Raw genomic sequence first — 26,104 nt, 5'->3', positions numbered from 1 at the left:
TTACTCGGTTGGAACTAACTGTTTATAATATACTGTACATTATAAATATGTTAAGATTATTATTATTTTAATTATATAAACATAATAACACCAAGACACCGAAATCTAATCTACCGTCTAATAAAATGCATTATGAACTGTATATGTGTATGACATTAGATGATGATTATGATTGTCAATTATTTTGTGTCAATCTGGCAACCCAGGGCGAGGGACAGGCTTGTTCACCCACATGTGCAACCACAGAGCAGAGAAGGTCCCTTTAAAAACCAAGCACAGAGCACTGAGCTCAGAGGTCCTGACGAGAGGCAAGAACTCTTTCTCTCTCTCGCTCTCTCTCTCTCTCTCTCTCTCACACACACACACACAAAGAAAGAGAGCTCCCAAGACAGAGAGAACAGCTGGATGTTTAAGGCTCTTTGTCAGATGTCTGCTAGAAGACTTCAGTGACACAAGTTCAGAGAGGAAGTCAGAAACCCTGATCAACATGGTAAGTTTTTTTCCTCCTTCTTCTTTTTTTCTTCTTTTTCGTTCTTCTGTGTGTCTAAACACACCCTCCTTTAACTTGATTGCAACACACACACACAAAAGATGTGACAGCTGAGCAGATCTGCTGCATGGGTGTAAGATAAAACTAAGCAATTGGGGTTACATAAGGACTGGACTAGCACAAGTCACACACACACACACACAGACGCGCACACGCCACATGGTTTATTTCCTGCAGCTGGTCCTCGCCAGATAACTCTGTATGCTGAGGGATATTTATGTATCATATTTAGACACCCACAGGTTTATACCACAGAGAAGTCATGTGGAAGAAAGAAAAAAACCTTTTCTTGAAAGTGTCGAAGCGCCTCTTAGATGGCGCGTGATGATGATGAGATGAGCAATCGCATGCAACAGGAGAATAAAGAGCATCGGAGGAAATTCCAGCTTCAGGAAAGAGAAGGACAGAGAGAGAGAGGAAAGAAAGGAAGGAAGCTCCGGGAGGAAGTGCTTAGACTGGTACATCCTTCCCTTTGCCCACTTACTATAAGCATTGTGCTCCCTGAATGTATTTAAAGACAAACCTCCACCTAGAGACATGCTGAACTGTATATCAGTGGGACTCTTCTCATGGGCTTGGTCATGCTGGTGATCATTTTATTAATTTGTTGTGTTTCACTCTGATGTCACATTGGAATCGAAAGCACAGATCCAGTGGAAAATGTACTCACTTAAAGTCCCAGAATGCAACCAGGCTTTACGACACAGAGACCCGCCTCAGCTAGTTGACCTAGAATATGTATGGGGTGATGAGCGACGTGCAGAATTAGCATGAAGAGTACAGAGGAGATTCTCTTTCACTAGACGATTTCTTTTTATATACCGATTAGTGTGTGTAGTTTATAACACCATCTTATAGTGCCTTATATAGTGATTAGTGTGTGTAGTTTATAACACCATCTTATAGTGCCTTATATACCGATTAGTGTGTGTAGTTTATAACACCATCTTGTAGTGCCCTATATAGTGATTAGTTTGTGTAGTTTATAACACCATCTTGTAGTGCCCTGTATAGTGATTAGTGTGAGTAGTTTATAACACCATCTTATAGTGCCCTATATAGTGATTAGTGTGTGTAGTTTATAACACCATCTTATAGTGCCTTATATACCGATTAGTGTGTGTAGTTTATAACACCATCTTGTAGTGCCCTATATAGTGATTAGTGTGAGTAGTTTATAACACCATCTTGTAGTGCCCTATATAGTGATTAGTGTGTGTAGTTTATAACACCATCTTGTAGTGCCCTATATAGTGATTAGTGTGTGCAGTTTATTACACCATCTTATAGTGACCTATATAGTGATTAGTGTGTGTAGTTTATAACACCATCTTATAGTTCCCTATATAGTGATTAGTGTGTGTAGTTTATAACACCATCTTATAGTGCCCTATATAGTGATTAGTGTGAGCAGTTTAAACATGATCTTGTGGTGCCCTATATAATGATCAGTGTGTGTAGTTTATAGCACCATTGTATAGTGTCCTATATAATGATTAGTGTGTGTAGTTTATAGTACCATCGTATAGTGTCCTATATAGTGATTGGTGTGTGTAGTTTATAACATCATCTTGTAGTGCCCTATATAGTGATTAGTGTGTGTAGTTTATAACACCATCTTATAGTGCCTTATATACCGATTAGTGTGTGTAGTTTATAACACCATCTTGTAGTGCCCTATATAGTGATTAGTTTGTGTAGTTTATAACACCATCTTGTAGTGCCCTGTATAGTGATTAGTGTGAGTAGTTTATAACACCATCTTGTAGTGCCCTATATAGTGATTAGTATGAGTAGTTTATAACACCATCTTGTAGTGCCCTATATAGTGATTAGTGTGTGTAGTTTATAACACCATCTTGTAGTGCCCTATATAGTGATTAGTGTGTGCAGTTTATTACACCATCTTATAGTGACCTATATAGTGATTAGTGTGTGTAGTTTATAACACCATCTTATAGTTCCCTATATAGTGATTAGTGTGTGTAGTTTATAACACCATCTTATAGTGCCCTATATAGTGATTAGTGTGAGCAGTTTAAACATGATCTTGTGGTGCCCTATATAATGATCAGTGTGTGTAGTTTATAGCACCATTGTATAGTGTCCTATATAGTGATTGGTGTGTGTAGTTTATATCACCGTCGTATAGTGTCCTATATAGTGATTGGTGTGTGTAGTTTATATCACCGTCGTATAGTGTCATATATAGTGATTAGTGTGTGTAGTTCATAACACCATCTTATAGTGCCCTATATAGTGATTAGTGTGTGTAGTTCATAACACCATCGTATAGTGCCTTATATAGTGATTAGTGTGTGTAGTTTATAACAACATTGTATAATGTCCTATATATTTATTAGTGAACGTAATTTATAACACCATCTTATAGTGCCCTATATAGTGATTAGTGTGTGCAGTTTATTACACCATCTTATAGTGCCTTATATAGTGATTAGTGTAAGTAGTTTAAACGTGATCTTGTAGTGTCCTATATAGTGATTAGTGTATGCAGTTTATAACACTATCTTATAGTGCCCTATATAGTGATTAGTGTGTGCAGTGTATTACACCATCTTATAGTGACCTATATAGTGATTAGTGTGTGCAGTGTATTACACCATCTTATAGTGACCTATATAGTGATTAGTGTGTGTAGTTTATAACACCATCTTATAGTGCTCTATATAGTGATTAGTGTGAGTAGTTTATAACACCATCTTATAGTGACCTATATAGTGATTAGTGTGAGTAGTTTATAACACCATCTTATAGTGCCTTATATAGTGATTAGTGTGAGTAGTTTAAACGTGATCTTGTAGTGCCCTATATAGTGATTAGTGTGTGTAGTTTATAGTACCATCGTATAGTGCCTTATATAGTGATTAGTGTGTGTAGTTTATAACACCATCCTATAGTGCCTTATTTGGTGATTAGTGGAAGTAGTTTAAACATGATCTTATAGTGACCTATATAGTGATTAGTGTGTGCAGTTTAAACATCATCTTGTAGTGCCTTATATAGTGATTGGTGTGTGTAGTTTATAACACTGTCTTATAGTGCCACATAAAGTCATTAGTGCTTGTAGTTTGGAACACGTCCATTTTATAATGCCTTATATAGCGATTAGGGTGTATGGTTTAGAAACTGGCTTATAGTGTCCTATATAGTGATTAGTGTAGTTTGGAATACATTCAGCTTATAGTGACTTATATAGTAATTGATGTGTGTGCAGTTTAAACATCATCTTGTAGTGCCCTATATAGTGATTAGTGTGTGTAGTTTATAACACCATCTTATACTGTCCTATATAGTGATTAGTGTATGTAGTTAATAACACCATCTCAAAGTGATCTTATATAGTGATTAGTGTCTGCATTTTGTAACGCCTTCAGCTTATAGTCCCCATACAGTGATTAGTTTGTGTAGTTTGGAGCACCTCCATCCTATAATACCTAATATAGTGATTTGTGTTGTTGTTTAGAACACTTCCAGCTTATTGTCCCTTGTATAGTGATTAATGTGTGTAGTTTAGAATCTCTTCAGCTTATAGGGTCCTATGTAGTAATAAATGTGACATTTGGAACACTTTCAGCTCATAGTGCTTGATATATTTAGTAGTTTGTGAAGTTTAGAACACAGCCAACTTCTAGTGCCATACATAGTGATTGGTGTGTAATTTTGTTGCAGTTCCAGCTCATATTGCCATATATAGTGATGATTTTTTGGTGGTTTGGAACACTTCCAGCTTTTGGTGCCCTTTATAGTGATTAGTGTGTTTAATTTAGAACGCATTAACCTTTAAGTTCCCGGTTTGGAAGTTACTGTGTGTGTGTGTGTGTGTGTGTGTGTGGATTAAAGCCGCTCTAATATTTAGTTATCATGTCCCATGTAGACTGACAATGGGAAGACTATCAAGACTATTGTAGGGAACAGTAAAAATATATATATCAAATTAAAATTACAATTTTTATTTGTCACATACACAGTCATACACAGTATGATATGCAGTAAAATGCTTAGACGACCACCCGTGACCTTAAAATAAAAGACTATTATTAGGAAATATATATGGAAAAGAAGATAGAAGTAAATTTAACTAATAAAGAATAAAATATTTGTACAATAATTTTATATATCTATAAAAATGCAGCACTGTGCCTTGAGTAAACCTTTAATATCTTTTACTGTCATTGTCCCGTTAAGGGTTTTCCTTATCGTAATGCTCACACTCGGCCATTTCCTGTTTTTAGGCTCAGAGGTGTCCGTCATTTATGTGTAGCGAGGCAGTTAAAAATGAAAAATAAGGAGGTTCAATCAGAAAGCTTGTTGATCTCCTGAATGACGGTTTTCCAGCACGGATATATAAATTCCTTGCACGTCTGCTCATCCTTGTGCACTGTTATCTTTATTTGTACATGAGAAAGGTCATTTGTGCTTGACCATCTAATCAAGTCTTGCTGATGAATCATGTTCCCTGGAATTGAGAGAGGTCACGGCAGGTCAACATCTTTAAATGCCTCCTTTTTAGAGTCATGAACCCACACCACACTCACAGTGAGCATATTGTGAGCTTTGGGTAGCACAGAGTGGCTCTGGCCCACTTTGTCTTTTGTTTAGCTTGCGAAAATGAGACGCCACACACAGGCGAGGATCCAGACTTGCATTCCCAGAGCTACAGCAACCAGACTGGATGCCTTCCAAACAAACTGTCCCCCTTCTGTTCTCAACAAGTTTAGGGCTTACATAAAAGGAAAGTTTACTGCCTCATGCTAAAAGCTAGCTCAGCTAAACCACTGACGAGAATCTTATCACGTCTTGTCAACACATCATTCAGTGTTGTGTATTCGTTTTAGATTAGATTCAACTTTATTGTCATTGTGCGGAGTACATGTACAGAACCAATGAAATGCAGTTAGCATCTAACCAGAAGTGCATAAGCGTCCTAATTACAGTAAATAAATACAGTGTGTTACACAAACAGAAGATGCATTTGGTAATAGAGATATGGTATATATTTAGGGTGCTGAGCAGTGCCATTGCTGTCCAACACAGAGATGCAGTTTGTGAGAATGTTCTCAAAGGCACAGCGCTAAAGGTTCTCCAGTATCCTGGAACACAGGTGGGACTTTTTAAGTCTTCTCAGGAAGTACAGACGCTGCTGTGCCTTCCTGATCAGGAAAGAAGAGTTCAGGGACCACGTGAGGTCCTCAAAGATATGGACTCTAATGAACTTAAAGCTGGTTACACTCTTGACGGCAGCTCCGTTGATGTGAATGAGAGGATGAGTGTGATTGCCAGTTCGTTGGAAATCCACAATGACGAAAATCTTTCGTCTTCTTAATGTTTAGTTCCAGATTGTTGTCTTCACACCATGATACCAGATGCTTGATTTCCTCCCTATAAGCCGTCTCGTCATTATGTCTGATCAGGTCCACCACCGTGATGTCATCTGCAAACTTGATAGTGCTGTCGAAGACAAAGGCAGGTAGCAGTCATAGGTAAAAAGGGAGTATAATACAATACACATTCCTGAGGAACTCCAGTGCTGAAGGTGAGACTGCAGATTGTGGTCTGTTTAAAAGGAAGTCTAGGGTCCAGTTGCAACAATCTAGCAACAACATCCTGGCGTAGGTGTCAGCGTTGTCTAAATGAGTCAGGGCAGAACGGAGCGCCGTGGTAATGGCATCCTCAGTTGACCATTAAACTAATTTGGCTCCAGAGTGGGTGGCAAACAGGCTTTGAGGTGGGTGAGGACCAGTCTTTTAAAGCACTTTGCAAGGATGGGTGCTACGAGTCAAAAGTCACTGAGTGTTGTTGCAGGGAAGTGCTTTGGCACTGACACTAGCAGACGGGGCCAAGTACAGGTTGAAGATGTCTGTGAAGACCTCAGCCAGCTGCTCCGCGTATGTTCTGAATACTTGGCTGGGAATTTCCTTGCATTCACTCTTCTCAGAGTAGCACAAGTTTCAGAGGTGGAGACTGTGAGCGCCTCTCACCTGGTAGTAGCTTTGCTTTGACCATTGGCTCTATCCCTTTCTCAAAATGAGCTGAAAAGAGGTTGAGCTCGTCTGGAAGTGACGCAGAGCTGGTTGGAGGTACCCAGCTGTGTGGTTTCAAGTCAACGATGGCCTGGATCTCCTGCCACATGTGTCGGGGGTCATCAGGGATAAAGTGCTCCTCAATCCGCAGTTTGTGTTCTTATTTGGCTTTGCAGATTCCCCTTCACTCCGGCGACGCAGTAGGCCTCCCGCTCTCCAGACCTGAAGGCTGTAGGCTTTGAGCAGAAGGCAGACCCTTCCGGCTCATCCAGGGCTTCTGATTAGGGAATGCTACTATGTTTCTTTGCGTGGTCACCCAATCCATACCCCTGTTAATATGATCCAGAACAGAGTTTATGTAGATATTAATATTGTAGCGTTTTTACGCCGGGAAGAATGCTGGAGAGACGAGTGAGCTTATTTGCTACCCAATGCAATGGCTGGGAGTACTTTATTAAGCACACAGCATGTAAGGCATGAGCAGCACCTTCACTCAGGAGCCTACATCCAATTCAGCACTAGCTTGAACTGGAGCACATATCACACGTCATACACCCCTTACACAAACAGGGCCGAAGCCACCAACCCAAACACCTTTCCCCAACATGGTGAACACACACCGACAAGGCATGCTGGTCGTCAGCCGCCGCCCCGCCCACGCCACAATACTCAAGACTGAGTCAGTGGTTCTTACAAATCTATTTATCACACATTTATCACAATTAAGAAACAACGTAATTAATTAAACAGTTTGCAAATTATTAAATTATTTTAATTTACAAGATGTCATACTCTTTGTCATTTTTTAATGTTGGACTTAACATGTTAATGAAACATGACAGCTCACTTGCTATTCTCGCTTGTATTATGTTATAATCCCTCACAAGTTGTTCTGCCTTGCTTGTTGTAAAATCCTTCTCACATCTGTTTCCCAGTCCTTACTAGATTTTTAGAATTTCCTGTTTCTCACTTATGTCTCATTTCTTGGTATTTTTGTAATGCTGTCCTATTACATCCTGATCCTGTCATATTTTTATTGCCTGGTTTCCACCCCTATCCTATCGTAACATCCACGCAGACTTCCATTTTCTTTTCCTGTCCTCTCAAACATCCTGTAATAATTGCAGTTTCCTGATGAGTTCCCTGATTTTTATTTCCTGTATTATGTCTTAATAACATCTTCAGATTTCTATATTTTCGGGGGGATGACTTATTCTGTCAGCCTCCATCCCATCCCATTTCCTGCTTCCTATTCACATTCCATTGTATCGCATGTTTACACTAGTATGTCCAAAATATTGTAAAGTTTAACTTAATGGCTAACTGGTTGAGGCATCAATATACCAAGAAACTGGACATGCTCTTTCCCTTCACCATCTCAACCCATTATCAATTTCTTGGTAATATTATTGTAAGAAAACAACATACGAGGTGATTGTGTCCCAATACCTGGTATGTTGTTATCTTCCACTTTCCTGATAAGTTTTTTTCACATCACAGTCCGAACCTGTTTCCTGTTACATTCCCTGGAATACTGTTACACTTTACACTCTCGTCCCGCCTCGACATAAAATTTTTTCATCCTATTATAGTTGCACCCTGTTTCCTTGTATGCTGTTACCTTTTACAATCTACTTCTGTGTCCTGTTACACCCTTGTGTTTCACACTTTACATTCTTCTCCTCTTTCCTGTTGGACTCTTATGTACTCATTTTAGTTTCCTTTTATATTTTACCTCTAATTTCCAGTTCATTATAAATGTTCCTCTTATCAAATTCAAATACACAGTATGATATGAAGTGAAATGCTTACACAACCACCAGTGACCTAAAAGTTTAAATAAAAGGTAAATAGACTATTCAAATAAAGAAATTTAACATGAAATAAGAGAAATTTATACAGATATAGAAAACTTTAGCTGGACAATTTACAAAAATAATATTGTATATACTTATATTTTCCCATTTTTGTTTATGTTTACTGTCTTCTTTACAGGTTGACTGACTGGGCTGATTTTGGCCTTTTTTTTTAATAGTTGGTATCAGCCAATACCTCAGAATATTAAGCCACTTGAGTGGCACATTAACTGATGTTCTTTTCCTTACATTTTTTTCCTATATAGTAAATAAAATAAGTTAAGTAGACGTGACTTTATGACAAGTTATGTGCCAGTACCAATTTTCCATAAGTAACTGACCACTGTGCGAACAGGTGAATGGGTGTTAAAGAAACTGTTGCATACTGGAGGACACTAAGCTGTAAAATCTATTAAAACATCATTTTATCATGCAAAACTGGCTGAACAGATTTTAATGACCATTAATGCTTGCTCAATGTAAACAAACACCTGCACCAATAGATATTAATTAGAAAAGCTAAACTGGATATTTTTTTCTACTGGGATTAGTTTATATTAAATAACGTATAGTGTAAAAAAGTGAATTTAAATAATAAAGTGAATTTTGACACGCTGGAGTCGTTTTTTTTAAATTTTATTTCTCATCTGTGATTCACTCTCCGATTACCGAACAGGGAGTGGATTTGGCTGATGATAAAAGAATTACTGCTTAGCACAAACAAGGTGTAAGATATTCACAATTACGCAATTTTATTTCTTTGCATTTATAAGTTAGACAGAAAGTTCTTCAATACAGAAGGACAGACAGACATTTACGTGGACTTCAACCAGAGATAATATCACTGATTACATTACAGCTGATCAGCTCATTTTTGGCTTTAACCTTTTAACTATTTCCACAAACTCTTTGCCTGTCAGTGACACCCACTAATCATCATAGTTAATAAAGAACATAGAAACAGCTGTTTGTGTCTTGTAGCGAATTTATAACAGTATGATGTGACTTGAGCTAGCATGTTTATGGGATTTATAATGTTATGTTAGCATAGTGGGAATCGCTAGCTAAAATGTGCTAAATTCTAGCTGTTGTTACCTACTAGTTTAGCTAATAATTATGTGAAATGTTTAAATCTTATTTATGATGATGAAAAGGGGAATGATTATGAACATGTTTTATGTGAGTTCTTCAGGTTACTAGGAGCTGTTAGCTAATGTTATCTGTCAGACTAGGCTTATGCTACCTCACCAACAACAACACAGTATAGATAGATTGTGATGTGCATGGAATAACGGAATTATAGAATGAATCACTTAAAATACCTGCCTTGTATTTTTTTAAATAATTAATAAATGTACCTTTAAGTTAAAAAAATTTGCGTAACATTCATTATTATCATTATTATTAAAGTTGTATTTCTTTTTTTTTTTTTGGAAAAAATTGCATTGTTTACTCCAAACACAGCAAAAAATAAAAAAAAATAATAAAATAAAATAAATAAATAAATAATCATCATATATCGGCCATCAGCTGTCCTGATTTCTAATGATCTGGTCGACGCTGGTCATAGAGAAACCAATATCAGTCGACCTTTAGTCTTTTCCCAATTTCTGCTATCTTGTTACGTCCCAGTCTCCTGACCTGATTGCTGATCCTGAGCTACGTGTTCTGTATGTGTTCAGGAGAACGGGCGGAGCCGGCTGCAGCAGGCTCAGCAGGACGTGGACGAGGTTTGCGATATCATGATGGACAACCTGAACAAGGCCAGTGAGCGTGAGGGGAAACTGGGAGAACTGGAGGACAGAGCTGACCAGCTGCTCGAACAGGTGAACAAAATAGGAAAAAACTAAATGGTTCATAACATCATAACATTCTCGAGATGTGTAACTCTTTTTTTAATTTTTTTTTTATCTTTCTTTTATGTAAGATAGGCCACATCCTGTTAGCCCGTGTTTTAGAATAGAAGTTTTATTTATTTTATTAACAGCGTTCTCCATGAAAATCAGGAAGGGCAGTTAAAACACTAATCATGCTTTCCACAGTTCCAAGGCCTAACAGGAAATGTCATATTGAACGCACTATAAATAACCTGGAGGCTGGAGATTATGGGAACAGAAGAATGTAGAATTTACATCCTGATTTTTTGCTGACAGGGTTAAGTTTAGAACTCTACTTCCTTTAGGGAAAAAAAAGCTAAATATTGTCTAGATTGGGGAGTTCAAGCTCTGAGGTCAGTTTCGAGATAAAAACGTTCACTTTCTCATAATGACAGGCTGATAATAAAAAGCTGATAAAGGCCCTTAATGATGTCACCATTCCGTTGTTTGCTCATGGATCTTATTTTTGTGCTTGATTTCCTACAGAGCAAGGTGTTTTCCAAAACTGCCACCCAAGTGAAGCAGAAAAAGCAGTGGGAGAACATGAAGCTGAAGGTGATCCTGGCCATCATCGTTGGAGTCGTGGTGTTGGCCATCATTATCGTCTTGATTGTTTCGCTAACCGGCTCTAAGAAAAATGAGGGAGAGGGTCCCTAATGACATGCAAAAAAAAGAAAAACTGCTTTGAACTGCTTTGTTATCGATGGTTGCTCAGGAGTCGCTTCATTTGTTAAACGTGAGCCTCGGGACTCGTCCTAAAGCAGTGCATCCTGTCTTACAACAACAAAAAAAAACAACTCAGATGTGTGTACAGAGATCTGACGGTACCGTTGAGACACGCTGCTGCCTTTGCTTTCATTTCTACATAAGTAACTGGCCCATGCGCAAACAGCTCAATGTCTAGACAGGCGGATGGGTGTTGGAGGAACTGACAGATACTGGAGGACGCTGAGCTGCGAGTCAAGCTCTTCTGTTGGAACTGTTGATGCTTTTTCATGCTGTACTCTTCAAACTGAAGAATGAGACCTTTTTCAGTTGGTTACATGGAATTGATATGTCACATCAGAATCCTTATAGAATCTATACACAGTCAGTGCACAGTATTGCCTTAGTAAATAAACTTCCCCATAACACCCTAATGTTGTTGTTTTTTTAATCCCTAATGGATTAATTCTTGCTTGTTATTTTATATATAGTTTTTGACTCAGTTTTGGTTTTGACAGAAAAATGTACAAAAGAAATTGTTTGGTGGTGAGTTGAGATGTGCAGACTTAGAACACATGTCGTGACTTGCTCAATTTATCCAGGGTTGAATTACTCTGACTTATATTCAAGTTCAGGCAGTGTTACCCTCTGCTAAATATTTCTCTCTCCCTCTCTCTCTCTCTCTTTTTTTTTTTTATAAATGTGCAAACTTGTCATAATTATTAATATTGAAAATATTGCAGTTGTGATTTATATAAGTTTATAGTTGTCTCTAAAAATTAACAATTAAAAGCAATTTTGTTATTCAGAATTCCAAGCTGTATTTTTTTAGTATTTGATGTTTCGGATGAAGTTGCGTCTGAAATTATGCTGCTGAAATAAAAAATAAAATAAAGCATTCAGTACGTGTTTATTTTGTTGTCAGTTAATTAGTTAGACCAATAATTATTTTTGTCCCAAAGATTTTGCATGATGTTTGATGTATTACTATTTGTTACTGACTATGTTATCTTTGTAGAGTTAAAGATTTAAATTAATGAGGTTTGTGTTAGAAACTAACATGGACAGATCATGTCAGTGCTATGAGAGAGAGAGAGAGAGAGAGAGAGAGAGAGAGAGCACATTACATACTGTATATAACTTTTCTATATAAACTTTTCTATCCTGAAGACCTTCCCATGGTCTAAAGCCTATAGTATTTTCCCCCAGTCATTCATATTCCTCAGCTTTTTCCTGGTCAGGGTAAGTAAGGGGAAGATTCTGAGAACTTCCAGTATTTTGTCATCATAGACAAGTTCCAGCACGTCTTCAGGAATGCTGATAAATTCTGTAAGTCTATGCTAAGTCGGATACTCATTGTGTTCATCCCATTGTTGGAATTTTACCAGTATAAATTCCATCAGTGATGGTCCTACCACAGTCATACAAACAATACAATGGTCACCATTGGCCTACATACTCCCTAGACGGACTACAGAGGTTCCTAGATGGATGGATTTATGGATGGATAAAATTCCAGCAGTGCCACAGCCATAGAAATGAACAGATTGGGACATAATTAAATAAAAAGAAACCATTGTACAATCCCAATGCCATTGCTCTGTAAAAAAAGTATGAAATATAGAGTCTTGTGAAAATATTAATGGAGAAAAATAAGTTGATCTACAAACAAGCTTAGCACTGACTCCTGTAGACCAGCCATGGGATTTAGTTTAGTGCTCAGCAGTGTCAAAAGATGGCACAGAGGACTAGCAAAATTATAATGAAGCAACTAGCAAGAAAAAAATAAAATATTTTGTAAATTAGACAAAATTAGCCGGGCCTTTGAAGAATTTTACACTAAAAGTAAATTTTTCTAAATATTTAGTTTGTGCATAATTTAATGAGATTTAAAAAATGCTTTAAATGGGCCTTTGAAGAATTTTACACTAAAAGTAAATTTTTCTAAATATTTAGTTTGTGCATAATTTAATGAGATTAAAAAATGCTTTAAATGGGTCAGAAAGGAGAAAATTCTGCACTACTAAATGTTTGAATCATTTAAGGACAGCTCCAGATGTTTTGCAGGTTTTTATACCTGACAGAACACATCACAAGCAGAGGTAATAGACTCCATGTGTGAAACGAGGTCACTGAAGAAACGCCCAAAGTGTATTCAGAAGTTGTTCAATGCAATTCGAAAAGTTATTCAAGAATTGAAAAGACTTTGAGGTGATGCTGATCTTGGCTAGGCAGATGGTGCAGTCACTCCAACTGCAATAAGGTCTCGACCATTAAAATGATAATGATAATGTCATGGGATATGATGAAAATCAAGCCAGAATATATAATGCAGTGTGTTCAAAAAGGAGCCAGAAATGACTTAATATCCTTTCTATGTATAGGAACAGGGTATTAGGTCCCAGATCCACTGGAGAGAATAGCCCACTGGGCTGGCAGATAAATGCCTGGCTCCAGAAACCATTCAGCAGCTGCGTGAAGGTTTGGACAAAACAGAGAAAAAAAAAGTGCTACCAATATGTCCTGCACCAGTGACTGCTGTGGCCCCTAAAAATATGTGAGATCTCCACATCCTCGAGGTTAAGAAGAGACTCCAAAGCTCTTCTAGACAACAGGTTCACTTAGAAATTTAAAGGTCTACATCACTGCCTTTAAATTCCCACATTGTTTAAAGAGAACACCCTGCAGTTGGCAATCTGATATAGTATCTGCTTTGGTTAGCCCAAGCAGGCCTGAAGCTGCAGGAGTCAACGCACTGTGTTTCGAAAATCCCCATGGTGCATGTCCAAACTGTTTACTAATGAATGATTGTATCTAGGACGGATGCAGATGATTACTCAAGGGTGGAAAGTGAGTGCAGAAAAGCAATTTTGATTAGATGTTTTGTTTAGACTCAACCGGTTCTCTTATTGGCATTGTAATTTCCGGGCAGTTTGGGACTGACTGGGTTAAAGAAGATGACACTTCTTTCTGTCTATTCAAAAGAATTAGACAGCATAAGGACGGCCGAGACATTAGAGACAGCAGCCGGGGGTGGTAGAGAGCGGAGAGACGTCCCAGACATTGCCACACCATAAGCAGGATTTCTGGTAAATCATCAATAAAAAATGAATCTGGGCTATGACCTTACTCTTGGCTCACTGGCACCGCTGGAGGTGGAGAAGTACCAGATATGGCCACTAGGCTACTCAGCTGTGCATCAATATACCTGCACTTTGCATTGCAAATTGCAAACTTTCCTTTCAGGGTCACAGTAATAATAAAAAAAAACTGTTTGTAGGTTATTCCCGCAGCTTGGAAAACTGTTTTCAGTGTATGTTGTACTTCCTGTTGGGTCAGGGTGGCCTCCATTATGTAAATATTGGTGGAAATTTACAGTATTTACTTTGTAGAAATTTTTTTTTTACAGGCTTGTTGTTAAATTGGTAGGCGTAGGGCATTCTGTGCTCAAATCACTGGGGGTGTGTTCCGAGATAAGAGATCTACTTTCAGAAGACGAACCTGTCCCAACAAGAAAACAAACACAGAGACAAACAAGGATGAGCATGGTAAAGTAATCTTCTATTCACTTTTTTTACTGCTTTAGTTTCACTTTTTCTACTTCGTAAATCTACACAGTAAATTGAAATGCTATGAGATGCTCCTGAAACCTTCGAGTGTATAAATGTTTATATGCAAATGTTAATATGTGACTCTGAATGACAAATTTACAGTTAAGGAATGAATAACTTGTGGTAACTCCATGCTATAAAATAATGACACCCATCAGCCACTTTATTAGAAACACTTGGATGTTAGTGACAGACAGGTACAGGGGTATTTACCAGCAAGGGTATATTTAAACGATAAAACCAAACACTTTAATTGAGTTTGTGAGAGGTATATGTTCACATCAAAAACAAAAGACTGTGGTTTGTGGATGTATTAAAAAAAATACAGGCTTGGCAAGTATCCCAAAAAGGAGCTGAATGTTTATCATGCTTTGTTTGAGGTAAAAAGTAGAAGAAATTTCGTAAAGGGTTTTTCTCCTGGAAGCACATCCATCATGACCAAGTTGATTAAAACCATTTAATTCTATTCTTGAGCTTATTTAAAATCTTTTGGACAATTTTTAAACATCAGCTAACAGAAAGCAGATTTAAAAAATTTTAAGCGATTTAACTAATGTAAAAAAAAAAAAAACACAAAGTGATTTTCATTTATATGAAAAATGCACCATAAGAAATCAGGTGAGAAAATATAATAAAATGAAAAATGTATCGTGAGAAATCTCATGTAGAAAAAGTCAAAGTAAAGGTGGCCCATTAAAGAACTTATAGAAAACAATGACCAATGTAAACTATCACAAAGAAAATGTTATTTATGTAAAAAATGTAATCAAATTAAGAATTAATCTGATTTGAACTAATTTGAATTTGAATTTGAATTTGATCTTGCAAAAAGAATCATGGAAAATATATAAAATTAATTATGTATGAATGTTCGAATCATGAATCAAATAAAAAATATATGAAAAATCATATAAAAAATTATATTAAAAAACACTTTAAATACTGTGAAAAATGTATAATATGAGAAATCATGTGGGGGAGAAATAAATAAATGAGAATGAATTATGAGAAATCTATATGTATAAAGTGAATTAAAAAAACTATTAAAACATCATTAATGTGAATGTGAAATTTAAATCAAATGAAAAATGAACCATGCAGAATGAAGCATGTGGAGAAAAGGAGGGACATACTATAAATGTGAATCACGTTTAAAAGAAAAAGAAAGTAAAACAGTACCATTTCCTATAAAAATCCCTGAATTGCGATTGTTGCTGCGGCGAACCACCTGATTTGCCTAGCACTGTTACAAGTAATGCGAATAAATATAACAAATTGAGGTTTGCAACTTTCAGAAACGCTCGCATTTATATCATATACTTTTGCAAATCCATATCAAAGCTACTTCAGATATTATATCAGGCTATGATATTATAAAATGAGGGACTAAATGTAAACCAAAAGTGTCCTCGTCAGTATTAATCATTACTACAGACTTGAAAGGCAAGTTGTTCCACATAGCACATTTCATTGCAACTCTCTGTTTCAACTGTGTGTGTAAACGTTCATAAAGTAAGAAAATATATTTTCTAGTATCAAGTTTTATTTAATTTGATTTAGTTTAATATAGGATTAAGCTCTACTTCTTAGCCACTTCTTAATCCTGGGAATATTAACACTTTTTTATGACTTAATGATAAATTAATGGATATTAAATAAGGGTATTTTCTGCCTGAAGGAGGTGCTCTTTACTCTCTCTCTCTCTCTCTCTCTCTCTTTTTATCATCCAGTCCTGATGTGCTATAACCTCAGAAGTAAACATGTTCTGTCTTAAAGCTTCAGAGGCGATTCTAGAGGCTATTGGGGCCATTAGGCCTTTCCAACCAGCATTCATCAGCAGTATCTAATAAATAATATATTATTTTGTCAACCCTTATGAGCCCCCTACTGGATTGGGACCGAGGATGGTGTCTGAGCTACTTTGGGGAAAAAAGTGGATAAATACTGAAATTAATTTACATGGCATGTGTCTTGTGTGCCATGACCTCTGGTTCTACTTCTCCTTCAGGAAACATATACCACTGGAGTGAACATCTGCACTTTATTGTTTAAAAAAAAAGGCATAAAAAGAAAAATGCTATGGAAGGAAATGAATAAAATGTTAAACATTCATCAAAAAAAATGATTTTTTTTTTTTTTTTTTTGGGGAAAAAAAGCATAAAAATGTAATGTGAAATAGCTAATGTTGTAGCAATGATCAAGCTTGTTTATATTTATAGATATTTAAAATTCAGTACAATACAGTGGAACCTTGGATTACGAGCATAATTCCTTGAAAATTATTAATACAAAATATGAAGTAAAAATAAAACAAATTAACCTGCACTTCAAAGAATCACGAAAGAGCAATGTGTCTGTTAGAGTGTTTGTGTGTGTGTGTGTGTGTGTGTGTGTGTGTGTGTGCGTGTGTGTGTGTGTGTGTGTGTGTGTGTGCGCGTTCGTGCGTGCTTGTGTGTGTGTGTGTGTGTGAGCGAGAGGAGGAGGGAAGAGACATGCTAACTAATAATGTGCACACACACACCAATGAAGTCAATTCAGGCTGACAGAGAGAGAGAAAAAATGGATGTTTAACCTCTCTAATGAAACTTGCTTTTGCTTTACACGCTTGCATACACGTGTGTTATAATTAATAGTATACATTAGTATACGTGCGCATGTAACGACGACTTTCACACACACAAACAAACAGAAAATAAAATGTTTTACGCACACGCACACACACACACACGTGGTCACAGTGTTGTAGTAAACTGTACACGCGTGCACGAAAGTTGATTATACCAGTGAGAGACGCGCACTAAGACCTAGCAGAGGAGACAATTACCCACAATTCCACAACGTAAGAGAGAGAAAAACCGCTGGCTCAGTTGTGATCACGTGACGCTTGGCGTCAAAACAAGAAGCGCATGAGTGATTCATGGTACTCGGCACTCCTAAGTCAAAGTAAAAAAAAAATTTTTGCTTGTCTTGCGGAACACTCGCAAACCGCATTACTCGCAATCTGAGGTTTCACTGTACATTGTTATAAAAACTGACATACTGTATAGCTGAATTAAACACCAGACCCTGGTGGAACTGGGACTTTGGACATGTTGACCTCAGCTAGGATCAGGGCTGTGCAGGTCGCCATGTTTACCACCACTTGGAGTAGGACTGTTGAGGTCGACAAGACAACCCTCACCAGAAGTTTTTCTGTTGCTACATTGGCTTCTCGTCCAGACTTTAAGCAGTTGATACACAGACTATACATAAATACACCAAGCATGATGGGAGCTGGTGTCTTTCTGAGAATAGAGAGTAACTCTTTTTGACATACTGTATTTTTCTTAGACATTTTGCATATGATGGAATATAGTTACTTTTGTTATTGTTGTTAAAGGCCCCCAAATGATGATGTTGAGTCTGGTTCATTCCAAGGTTTCTTCCTACTGCCATCTCAGGGAGTTTTCCTTTGCCACTGTTGCCGTCGCCCTCGGCTTGTTCATCAAGACAATATTATTATTTTGATTCATACACATTCACATTTCATTCCAACTTCCATAATGTGGAAGTTATAATAATAACACACATAATGTGTGTGTGTGTGTGTGTGTGTGTGTGTGTGTGTTGTGGCTGTGTTCAGGAGATGTCACAAAACCAGTTGCAGCATCTTCAGGAGGGTGTAGAGGAAGTCCGGGTCATTGTGGAAGAGAACATGAATAAAATCCAAGAGCGTAGTGACAATCTAGACGAACTGAACGAAAGATGTGAAATGCTTCTTGCAAAGGTAACTATAACCATTCTGAACGCTGTTAGCTGTATAAAAAGGTATGATTTGCTGTGTTTAGGATTTGTGTGTTGAGTCAAAGTATTCTGTTCATGTTTTCATAGGCCAAGCAGTTTCAAAAGACAACTAAAAAATTAAGAAAGAAAAAGGAAGATGAATGCAGGGAGAAAAAACACAATAAAGATACAGTGCCGTATAAGAATTGGAAGGTGATCGTGCTTGTTGCTGTGGTCATCACTGCTCTGTCCATTATCATCCTCAGCCTTGTCATCATGTTTAACAGGTGAGGCAAAGAGAACCATGGCTCCAAGCTCCAAAGCAAGAGAAAAAGAAGAAGAAGAAGAAGAAGAAGGAGAGATGAACTTAATGGCTTGGAAGTGGGCTTTTTTTGTTTCTTGTTAAAATGTGTGTTCACATGTTTGCAAAAGCACATTGATTGATGGTGTTAAATCCTTTCCACTGCTTCAGCTATTATTGTTATTGTTATTGTTATTATTATTATTATTATTATTATTATTATTGTTATTATTATTATTAAATAATTTGTAAAGCTTAAATGTTCATGTATGCAAGTAATTATCCAAAATATAACTTATGTAAGAGTAATAAAGTATTTTGGTGAAGTACTGAGTAACCGTTTCATCGTAATGTCCGTTGATGTTGTTTTTTATTATTATGTAAGCAGCCAATCTAAATGATAAAATAATGTACAAATTTAATACAATTTCCAAATTATAAAAAAATGAAATAAATAAAATCAAATGAATAAATAAATAAAATAAATATCTTTACAAAAATAGTAAATTAATGAACAAATGAAACACAAATTTCCTAATTTCACCTTTTTCGCAACATGAAACAAATACTTACTGTAGGTACAGTTTTTTTTACAATCGCTATGACAGTTTTTTCAAAACATTTAACAAGTTTCCTAAACTCTTAACACGGTTAGCTCAACATTTGGAGGCTATACAATTAACACATTTCTTGTTGCTTTGATACAAAATGCAGTTAACACCAATTTAAAATGCCTGAACTTCTTTCACACACAAGCTCAACCAAGACCAAAACAATGTAATTTTACAGTCAAATTTACAAATGCTTTCACACTGTATGTCAGAACAGAGAACATTATGTTCTAAACATAACTTATATAGGCTAAAGTCAAAGTGAAGCTGTTCATATTGTGAATTGAAACACAAATGTATTCCCTGTATTTTATTCCATTGCCAACGAGAAACAGCTTATTGCAGTTATGTAAATATATAAATCACAGCTGATTCCCATCTACAGTAGGAACCACACTCAGGTGTTGAGGTTTTTCTAATCACATGATCATATGTTCTAAAAAAGGACTCTTTGGGCTAAGCTTGTGTGGAAAAGGAACAATAGAGAGCAACAGAAAGAAAGAAAGAAAAAAAGAAAGAAAGAAAGAAAGAAAGAAATGCCTGCACAAGGGAGAGGAAGACGAGTACCAGGACAATTGTGAGGAGTGGGGCGAGGTAGAGGGAGAGGAGTTAGAATGCGTGGTGGCGCTTAAAGAAGGACCAGAGCTAGGGTAACTGATCAAATAAGAGCTACTATCATTGACCATGTCATAAACCAAGGACTATCATAAAGAGAGGCTGGTGAACGAGTACAGCCAAGTCTCAGCCGGGACACAGTGGCATCCATTGTCCATATTTTCAGAGAAACCAACAGGTAGGATATTGCTTCTCCTACAGCAAAGTGTAAATTATTTTACCATTTACTGTATTAGAGTGACTGTATGCCTCCGGTCTCTAATATGTAACTGTATTTTGTCCCTCTAAGGATTCAACGTCTACCTCTCTCAGGGGGCAGAGGAAAGCTCTTGAATGAAGAACAGGAATTTGCTATTGTCAACATGGTGATTGCTGACAATGAAATAAAACTGAAGGACATTTACTCCAGAGTTGTAGAGGACAACCTTGTCTTTGAGAACGTTGCAGCAATCAGCATAACGTCCATTTCTCGGACTCTAGCTAAACACAGAGTCCGAATGAAACAACTATACAAAATTTCTTTTGAAAGGAACAGTGAGTGCATCAAAGATGTTATGCAATGCAGTCATTACTGTACTATACACAGTGTGTTTTGCAGTAAACTACTCTATAAACCTGGAGTACAGTACAGCACAGCATTTACATACACTGTGAGTCATGGAGATGGAAGGTTTTTGACCATCGTCCACATGACCAAATGTCCCTCCTGGATGCAATGGATGCTGCATGCCAAGACATCACAGCTGAACACTACCAGGGGTGGATAAGGCATGCCTAAAGATTCCTCTCACGATGCCTTGCCAGAAAAGATATCAGGTGTGATGTGGATGAGAACATGTGGCCAAATGCAGAAGACTTAAATAATAATAAAAGATAACAAGAATTAAAGATTAAAGAATAAAAGATTACTTTTTTATTATTATTATTATTATTATTATTATTATTCCGGTGCTTTTTCTGTTTGTATATCTTGCAGTAATGTCCTTTTGCAAAGTACATTTTATAAAGCTACTCTGAGATAGTCATTCGCTTTTTTGTATTGAATTTCTGCAGCAAAAGAAACAAAATGCATGCATTTACTAAACCCAACAAAACAAAAATGTAAAAAGGCATCAAAAATAAGGACAGTTTCTGTAATTTCAGCTGATGATAGTGTTTTTTGTCAATGTGTTATGATTGACTAAATTTTCCTCTTGGAAGAGAACATGTGTTACTGTTTTGAATAATTATTTGATTTTAAAACATGTTTGCAGTGTTTTGCTAAACATAGTGTACTGTAGTAGTTTATTAATGCATTTTGAAAATTAGTTTTGGGGTTTAGTTTACAATGTGTGATTTTGAGCATAAAATTAACTGTTTTGCCAATTGTGTGTTTTGTGTGTGATGGTGCGTTAAAAGTTAAGGAAACTTGTTAAATGTTTTGAAAAAACTGTCATAGCGATTGTAAAAAAAAACTGTGACATATGTATGTTTGCACAGTGTAAACTATACAGATATACACTATGTTCAGTTGCCCTTTCAAATGGCTTAGCAGATAGAAAATAACATTAGCACATGTACAAGAGGTCTCACTTTACCATAAACCGTTTCCAGCTGAACAAATGTAAGAAACTTATATTTTTTAACCTCTAGCTAAATAAATATGATAACATTGCAAAATTAAATAAAACAGCTAAACTAACCGCGACGTGTTTCCTTTGCTGTCTACTAGTGATGAGTTGTTCATACCATTTGTATCAATACTATTTGTTTTTTTTTTTAACAAGAAGAATTTGAAGAAGATTTGAAGAAGATCTTTAAAGAAGATTTGTTCATTTTGATGAACAAAATTCAAAGAACCGAGTCACTAAAATGATCCAAACTTCCCATCACTATTGTATACGACGGCTGAAGATTTTTTTTTCTCACTATGCAGCGTTTCTGTGTGGTCATGTGACTAAATTGGTTATTGTTATTCTAGCTGATTGGTCAAATGGAGTCATGTGATTATTTTTGCTACATCTGATTGGTGAAACAGTCATGTGGTAGATCCACCAGCTGAATTTCTCTGGCAAAAATAAAGAATATCTAATGTGTAGAATAAACTTTTAGAGTCGAGTGTAGCCAAATGTAGCAGAGTTAGAGTAGCGTTTCTTCTTCACAAATCTACTCAAGTAAAAGTAAAAAGTATGCTGCAGTAAAACTACTCATAGAAGTACATTTTTCCCAAAAATTCCTCAAGTAAATGTAACGGAGTAAATGTAACTCGTTACTACCCACCTCTAACTGTAGTACACGATGAAGTAAGAATGAAGTGTCTGCTATTTATGTCCTGGATTGGCTGAATGTTTATGGTTAATAAAATTGAGGAATGGGGAGCTCAGCCTAAGAACTTTCAGGCTTCTTCATCATCATCCACAAGTTCCAGTACTTCTCCAGGAGCACAGAGACATTCTGTTGAGCCCAGTATTTCCCATGTTCATCTTATTGGTTGGATTGTACCAGTATGGATTCCACAGCCATGGAAATGACCAAACTAGGACAAAATTAAATAAAAAGAAAACATTGTATAATCCCAATCATATTGCTCTGTAAGGAGGTATGCATAATTATTAATAAAAGAAAACAGTTGACTTACAAAGGCTGGCCCCTGACCTCTGTAGACCTACCACAGGAATTAGTTTAGTCCTCCATCCATCCATCTAGTCAAACTAGTGACCAGGAAGGACAATAGTGATTACCATAGTATTTATTCCTATTATATGATCGTGGCCGGACCTCCGGGCAACATTCACACATTCATTTACATACTACATGCAATTTGTCTGACACATTAGGGAAAAAAAACTGTTCATCTTTGCTAGTCTTAAAAAAAACGGTTATGATGTTGTGATATAAAAGAATCAGAAAGATACTGGTAAGCATCTGTTGTTATCCAGTTAATTTATCCAGATCACTGTTTAAACTTTAATTAGTTTTGGAAGAACAAAGGTTTAGGTAATGTTTGTGTGTTTTAATTGTTAGGGTATTGTTAGACCAACTTGTTTTTATATAAAAAAAAAATCACCAACTATATCAGTGGGCTTAAATGGGAGACAACATACCTTTTTGAGTCAGCCTACAACCAATACGTCTTGAACTGACTTAAATATTTAAATTACCTTTGAGTCAACTTAAGATTTTAAAGTGGGAACGCATTGTGTCAACTGAACAGCAATGTGAAATATATAGTTTGACCAGCAAATTTCTCTAAAAGTTGCGTAAACTTATAAAAGCTGTGCAACTTGTTACCTAACCTTTTTAATGTTGAGGCAGTGCACTGTAAAATTTAATGAGAGCTGCTTAAAAGAACCACACCCCGCCGGTCCATCACATGCCAACCCGCATTCAGAGGCAGATACGGTTGTAGTTCGATGATTTCCAGATATGCCGTCTAACAAGAAATGCATCATCTATGTCGTAACACGTAGAGAAAGTGATCGCAGTGAGCTATGAGATCTCCATACTTCTCACTTTGAGGCTTTGAGGTGCTGCTGATCTTAATGAGGCAGATGGTGCAGCTGCAATGGGACGTTTAAAAATGATTGGATGAGCTGATGGCATATGATGAAAATCAAACTAGAATATAAAAGGAGCCAGAAATGATTCCTATCCTTTTTGTGTAGGTGAAACTCCCACTCCCAACTTCCCACTTCTGGTAGAAAACATGTCTAAGGTTTAGCGAGTTAATAGGCCACTGGGCTGGCAGATCAACACCAGGGTACAGCAACCATGAAGCAGCTCTGTGAAGGTCTGGACAGAACAGACAGAAGCTCCTCCTGGTGAAATCTAAAGGCTAGTGACATCATTGTGTCCTGCACCAGTCACTGTCATGGCTGCGAGAGCTCAACACCCACTGTGTTAAGAAGGGACTCCGAACACACCATGGTCACTCAAACATTGTTGGGCTTTATAATTCCAGTTTGTTTGGACGAAACACCAAACAAGATAATCCGATATGGTTTCTGCTTTGGTTGGACCATGCAGGACGGATGCTGCAGGAGTCGACTCACAATGTTGCAGAAATCCACACTGTGCATGTCAAAACAGTTCACGGATAACTGATAAAATAAATAAATAAAAGTTAATTTAATACCAAAAATTCATTTAATATTAAAAGTTAATATTAAATAAAAGTGAAACACAAATAAAGAGTAAATCTGGGCTGTGACTTTACAGCTGGAGGTACAAGTGGCAGTTATAGCCAGCAGGATACTCAGCTGTAATATACCTGCAATTTCCATTGCAAATTGTTTCAGCTCGGCGAGGTTCGCTGTCACACAGCTTTAAAGATAAAAGCCAGGTTGTAAAGTGTTCGAACAGGTTTGGAAAACTTGATGTTTGTTCTCCATTATATAAAATAAATAAATTAATTAAAAAAACATAAAATCTACAGCATTTATTTTCCAGCAAAATACAGTTTTATTATTTTACAGACTTGTATTTTGAACTATTAGGCATTTTCATTAATTTATAGAAAAAAATAATAATACAATAAATACATGATACCTTGGAGTAGGTAAAATATTAAAAAGGGATTAATATGGCAAAAACCGTCCTGTAGGTTAATGGACTACTCAAGCATAACCAGTGTTTGAGTTTACCTCGATGTGCTAGCCAAGCCTATAAATACATCACGTGGCTTCGGCAATCAGATGACGAGTTGGATCAGGTTTGCTACCTTCAATCTGACAACCTGTGACATACACAGGTAAGAATCACAGGAGTTTCCTTTACGCGGCAGACAAAGCTGTAGGCTCAGATGACTGGGAGTGTGTTCTGAGCAAAGAACTTTTCAAGGGACACAGGGGGACAGAACTCAGAAGCAAAACAGAAAGACAACGAGCATGGTAAAGTTATATGTTTTATTTAGTTTCTTCACTGCTTTAGTTTCACTTTCTCTAATTCATGAATGTACACATTGAACTGAACTGCTATGAGATGCTCCTGAAGCATCTGAGTGTATGCATGTTTATATGCACACTTTAATATCTGACTCTGTATAAATGATAACTAAGGAACGGATAACCTTCACATTAAACATCAGAATCAGAAGGGGAAAACCCCATATCTTCTTGAGTTTCATTGTGGCTTGAATGTTGCTGGCAGACAAGCAGGGGCACGGGTGTTCCTAATAATATGTCAGCAGGTACATACTTATACTTTAATACTTTAACACTTAGAAATACTTATATATATATTAGTAGTAATAGTAGGAACAATGAAAGGCAGTCGCATGTTCATACCAAAAAACCAATATGGGTGTGGTTTGTGGGTGAAGAATTAAAAAAAAACCAAGCATGGCAAGTGTCCAAGAAAAGAGCTGAATGTAGATCAGATCATGTTTTGTGTGGTTTATGTTTACATGGCTAAAAAGTAAAAAAAAAAAATTGTATAAAGAAAATGTTTGCTCCTGGCAGCATGTCTGTAGATCATTCCCTGCTTTTCTTCAGCTATGTGATTTGACACTAGATAGGCAGAATTTAAGATCCCTAACTATTTGTCTATGGAACAGTCCACCCTCAGACTGACCAATTTTTTAATATATGTTTTTTAAAATGTTTAAAGATAAATCCATTTTAAAATGAAAAGAGGATGAAATGAACAAATAATAATTAAAAATTGTAACCAATTTTTGAGCAAACATTTATTGTAAAAATTTGGTTGTCTAGTGACTTCTTGCAGGTCTGTTGTAGTGTGAATACAGCGAGTCAGGTCTGGCACTTTTTTTACAAAATCATTTTACAAAATCATTAAGGTTAGTTTTATTTATTTGAAGAATGAATCATAAGAAATCATGTGGGGGGAAATTAGTAAAATGTGTAAAAATGTAATCAAAGGAAAACAAAATTGTGTTTTGCTTGTGTTTACTGAACTTTCTCATTTATTGGGCACAGAAATGTATTTGTAGTTTATGGTCGTCCCCTCAGATATCATCTGTCAGGATATGGTTGGCATAACAGACAATCTTTTTTCTTCTGGAAATAACTCACAAATGATTTACAGGGCAAACCTGCTCCATTCACCTGCTCTGTCGGGTGTGTGCCCCTATTCGGAACTTACTTTAGTCTTAAATAGAGGGAAATTTTGTTGTTGTTTTTGTTCTTGTTGTTGTTGTTGTCTCTTTGCTCTTTACCTTTACCATGATTACACCTTT

General features: G+C 36.6%; 2 protein-coding genes across 2 annotated transcripts in view; both read left to right on the top strand.

Annotated features, from left to right (window-relative positions):
• The first annotated feature begins 280 nt into the window (after window positions 1-280).
• vamp5 (vesicle-associated membrane protein 5) lies at window positions 281-11,942 on the top strand. Its single transcript, XM_053481566.1, has 3 exons — window positions 281-490; window positions 10,130-10,273; window positions 10,811-11,942. The coding sequence occupies exons 1-3, from the start codon at window positions 488-490 to the stop codon at window positions 10,979-10,981; spliced, it is 318 nt and encodes a 105-aa protein (XP_053337541.1). The 5' UTR covers window positions 281-487; the 3' UTR covers window positions 10,982-11,942.
• A 12,730-nt stretch (window positions 11,943-24,672) lies between these two features.
• Window positions 24,673-26,104, top strand: part of LOC128509797 (vesicle-associated membrane protein 3-like) — a 5,258-nt gene continuing 3,826 nt past the window's right edge. Inside the window, exon 1 of the mRNA XM_053481634.1 lies at window positions 24,673-24,797. Within this exon, the coding sequence (XP_053337609.1) occupies window positions 24,795-24,797 (3 nt within the window). The 5' untranslated portion in view covers window positions 24,673-24,794. The remainder of the gene's footprint in view (window positions 24,798-26,104) is intronic.

The sequence above is a fragment of the Clarias gariepinus genome, chromosome 21 (genome assembly GCF_024256425.1).
Source record: "Clarias gariepinus isolate MV-2021 ecotype Netherlands chromosome 21, CGAR_prim_01v2, whole genome shotgun sequence".
Lineage (NCBI taxonomy): Eukaryota > Metazoa > Chordata > Actinopteri > Siluriformes > Clariidae > Clarias > Clarias gariepinus.
This window is presented reverse-complemented; position numbering and strand designations above follow the sequence as displayed.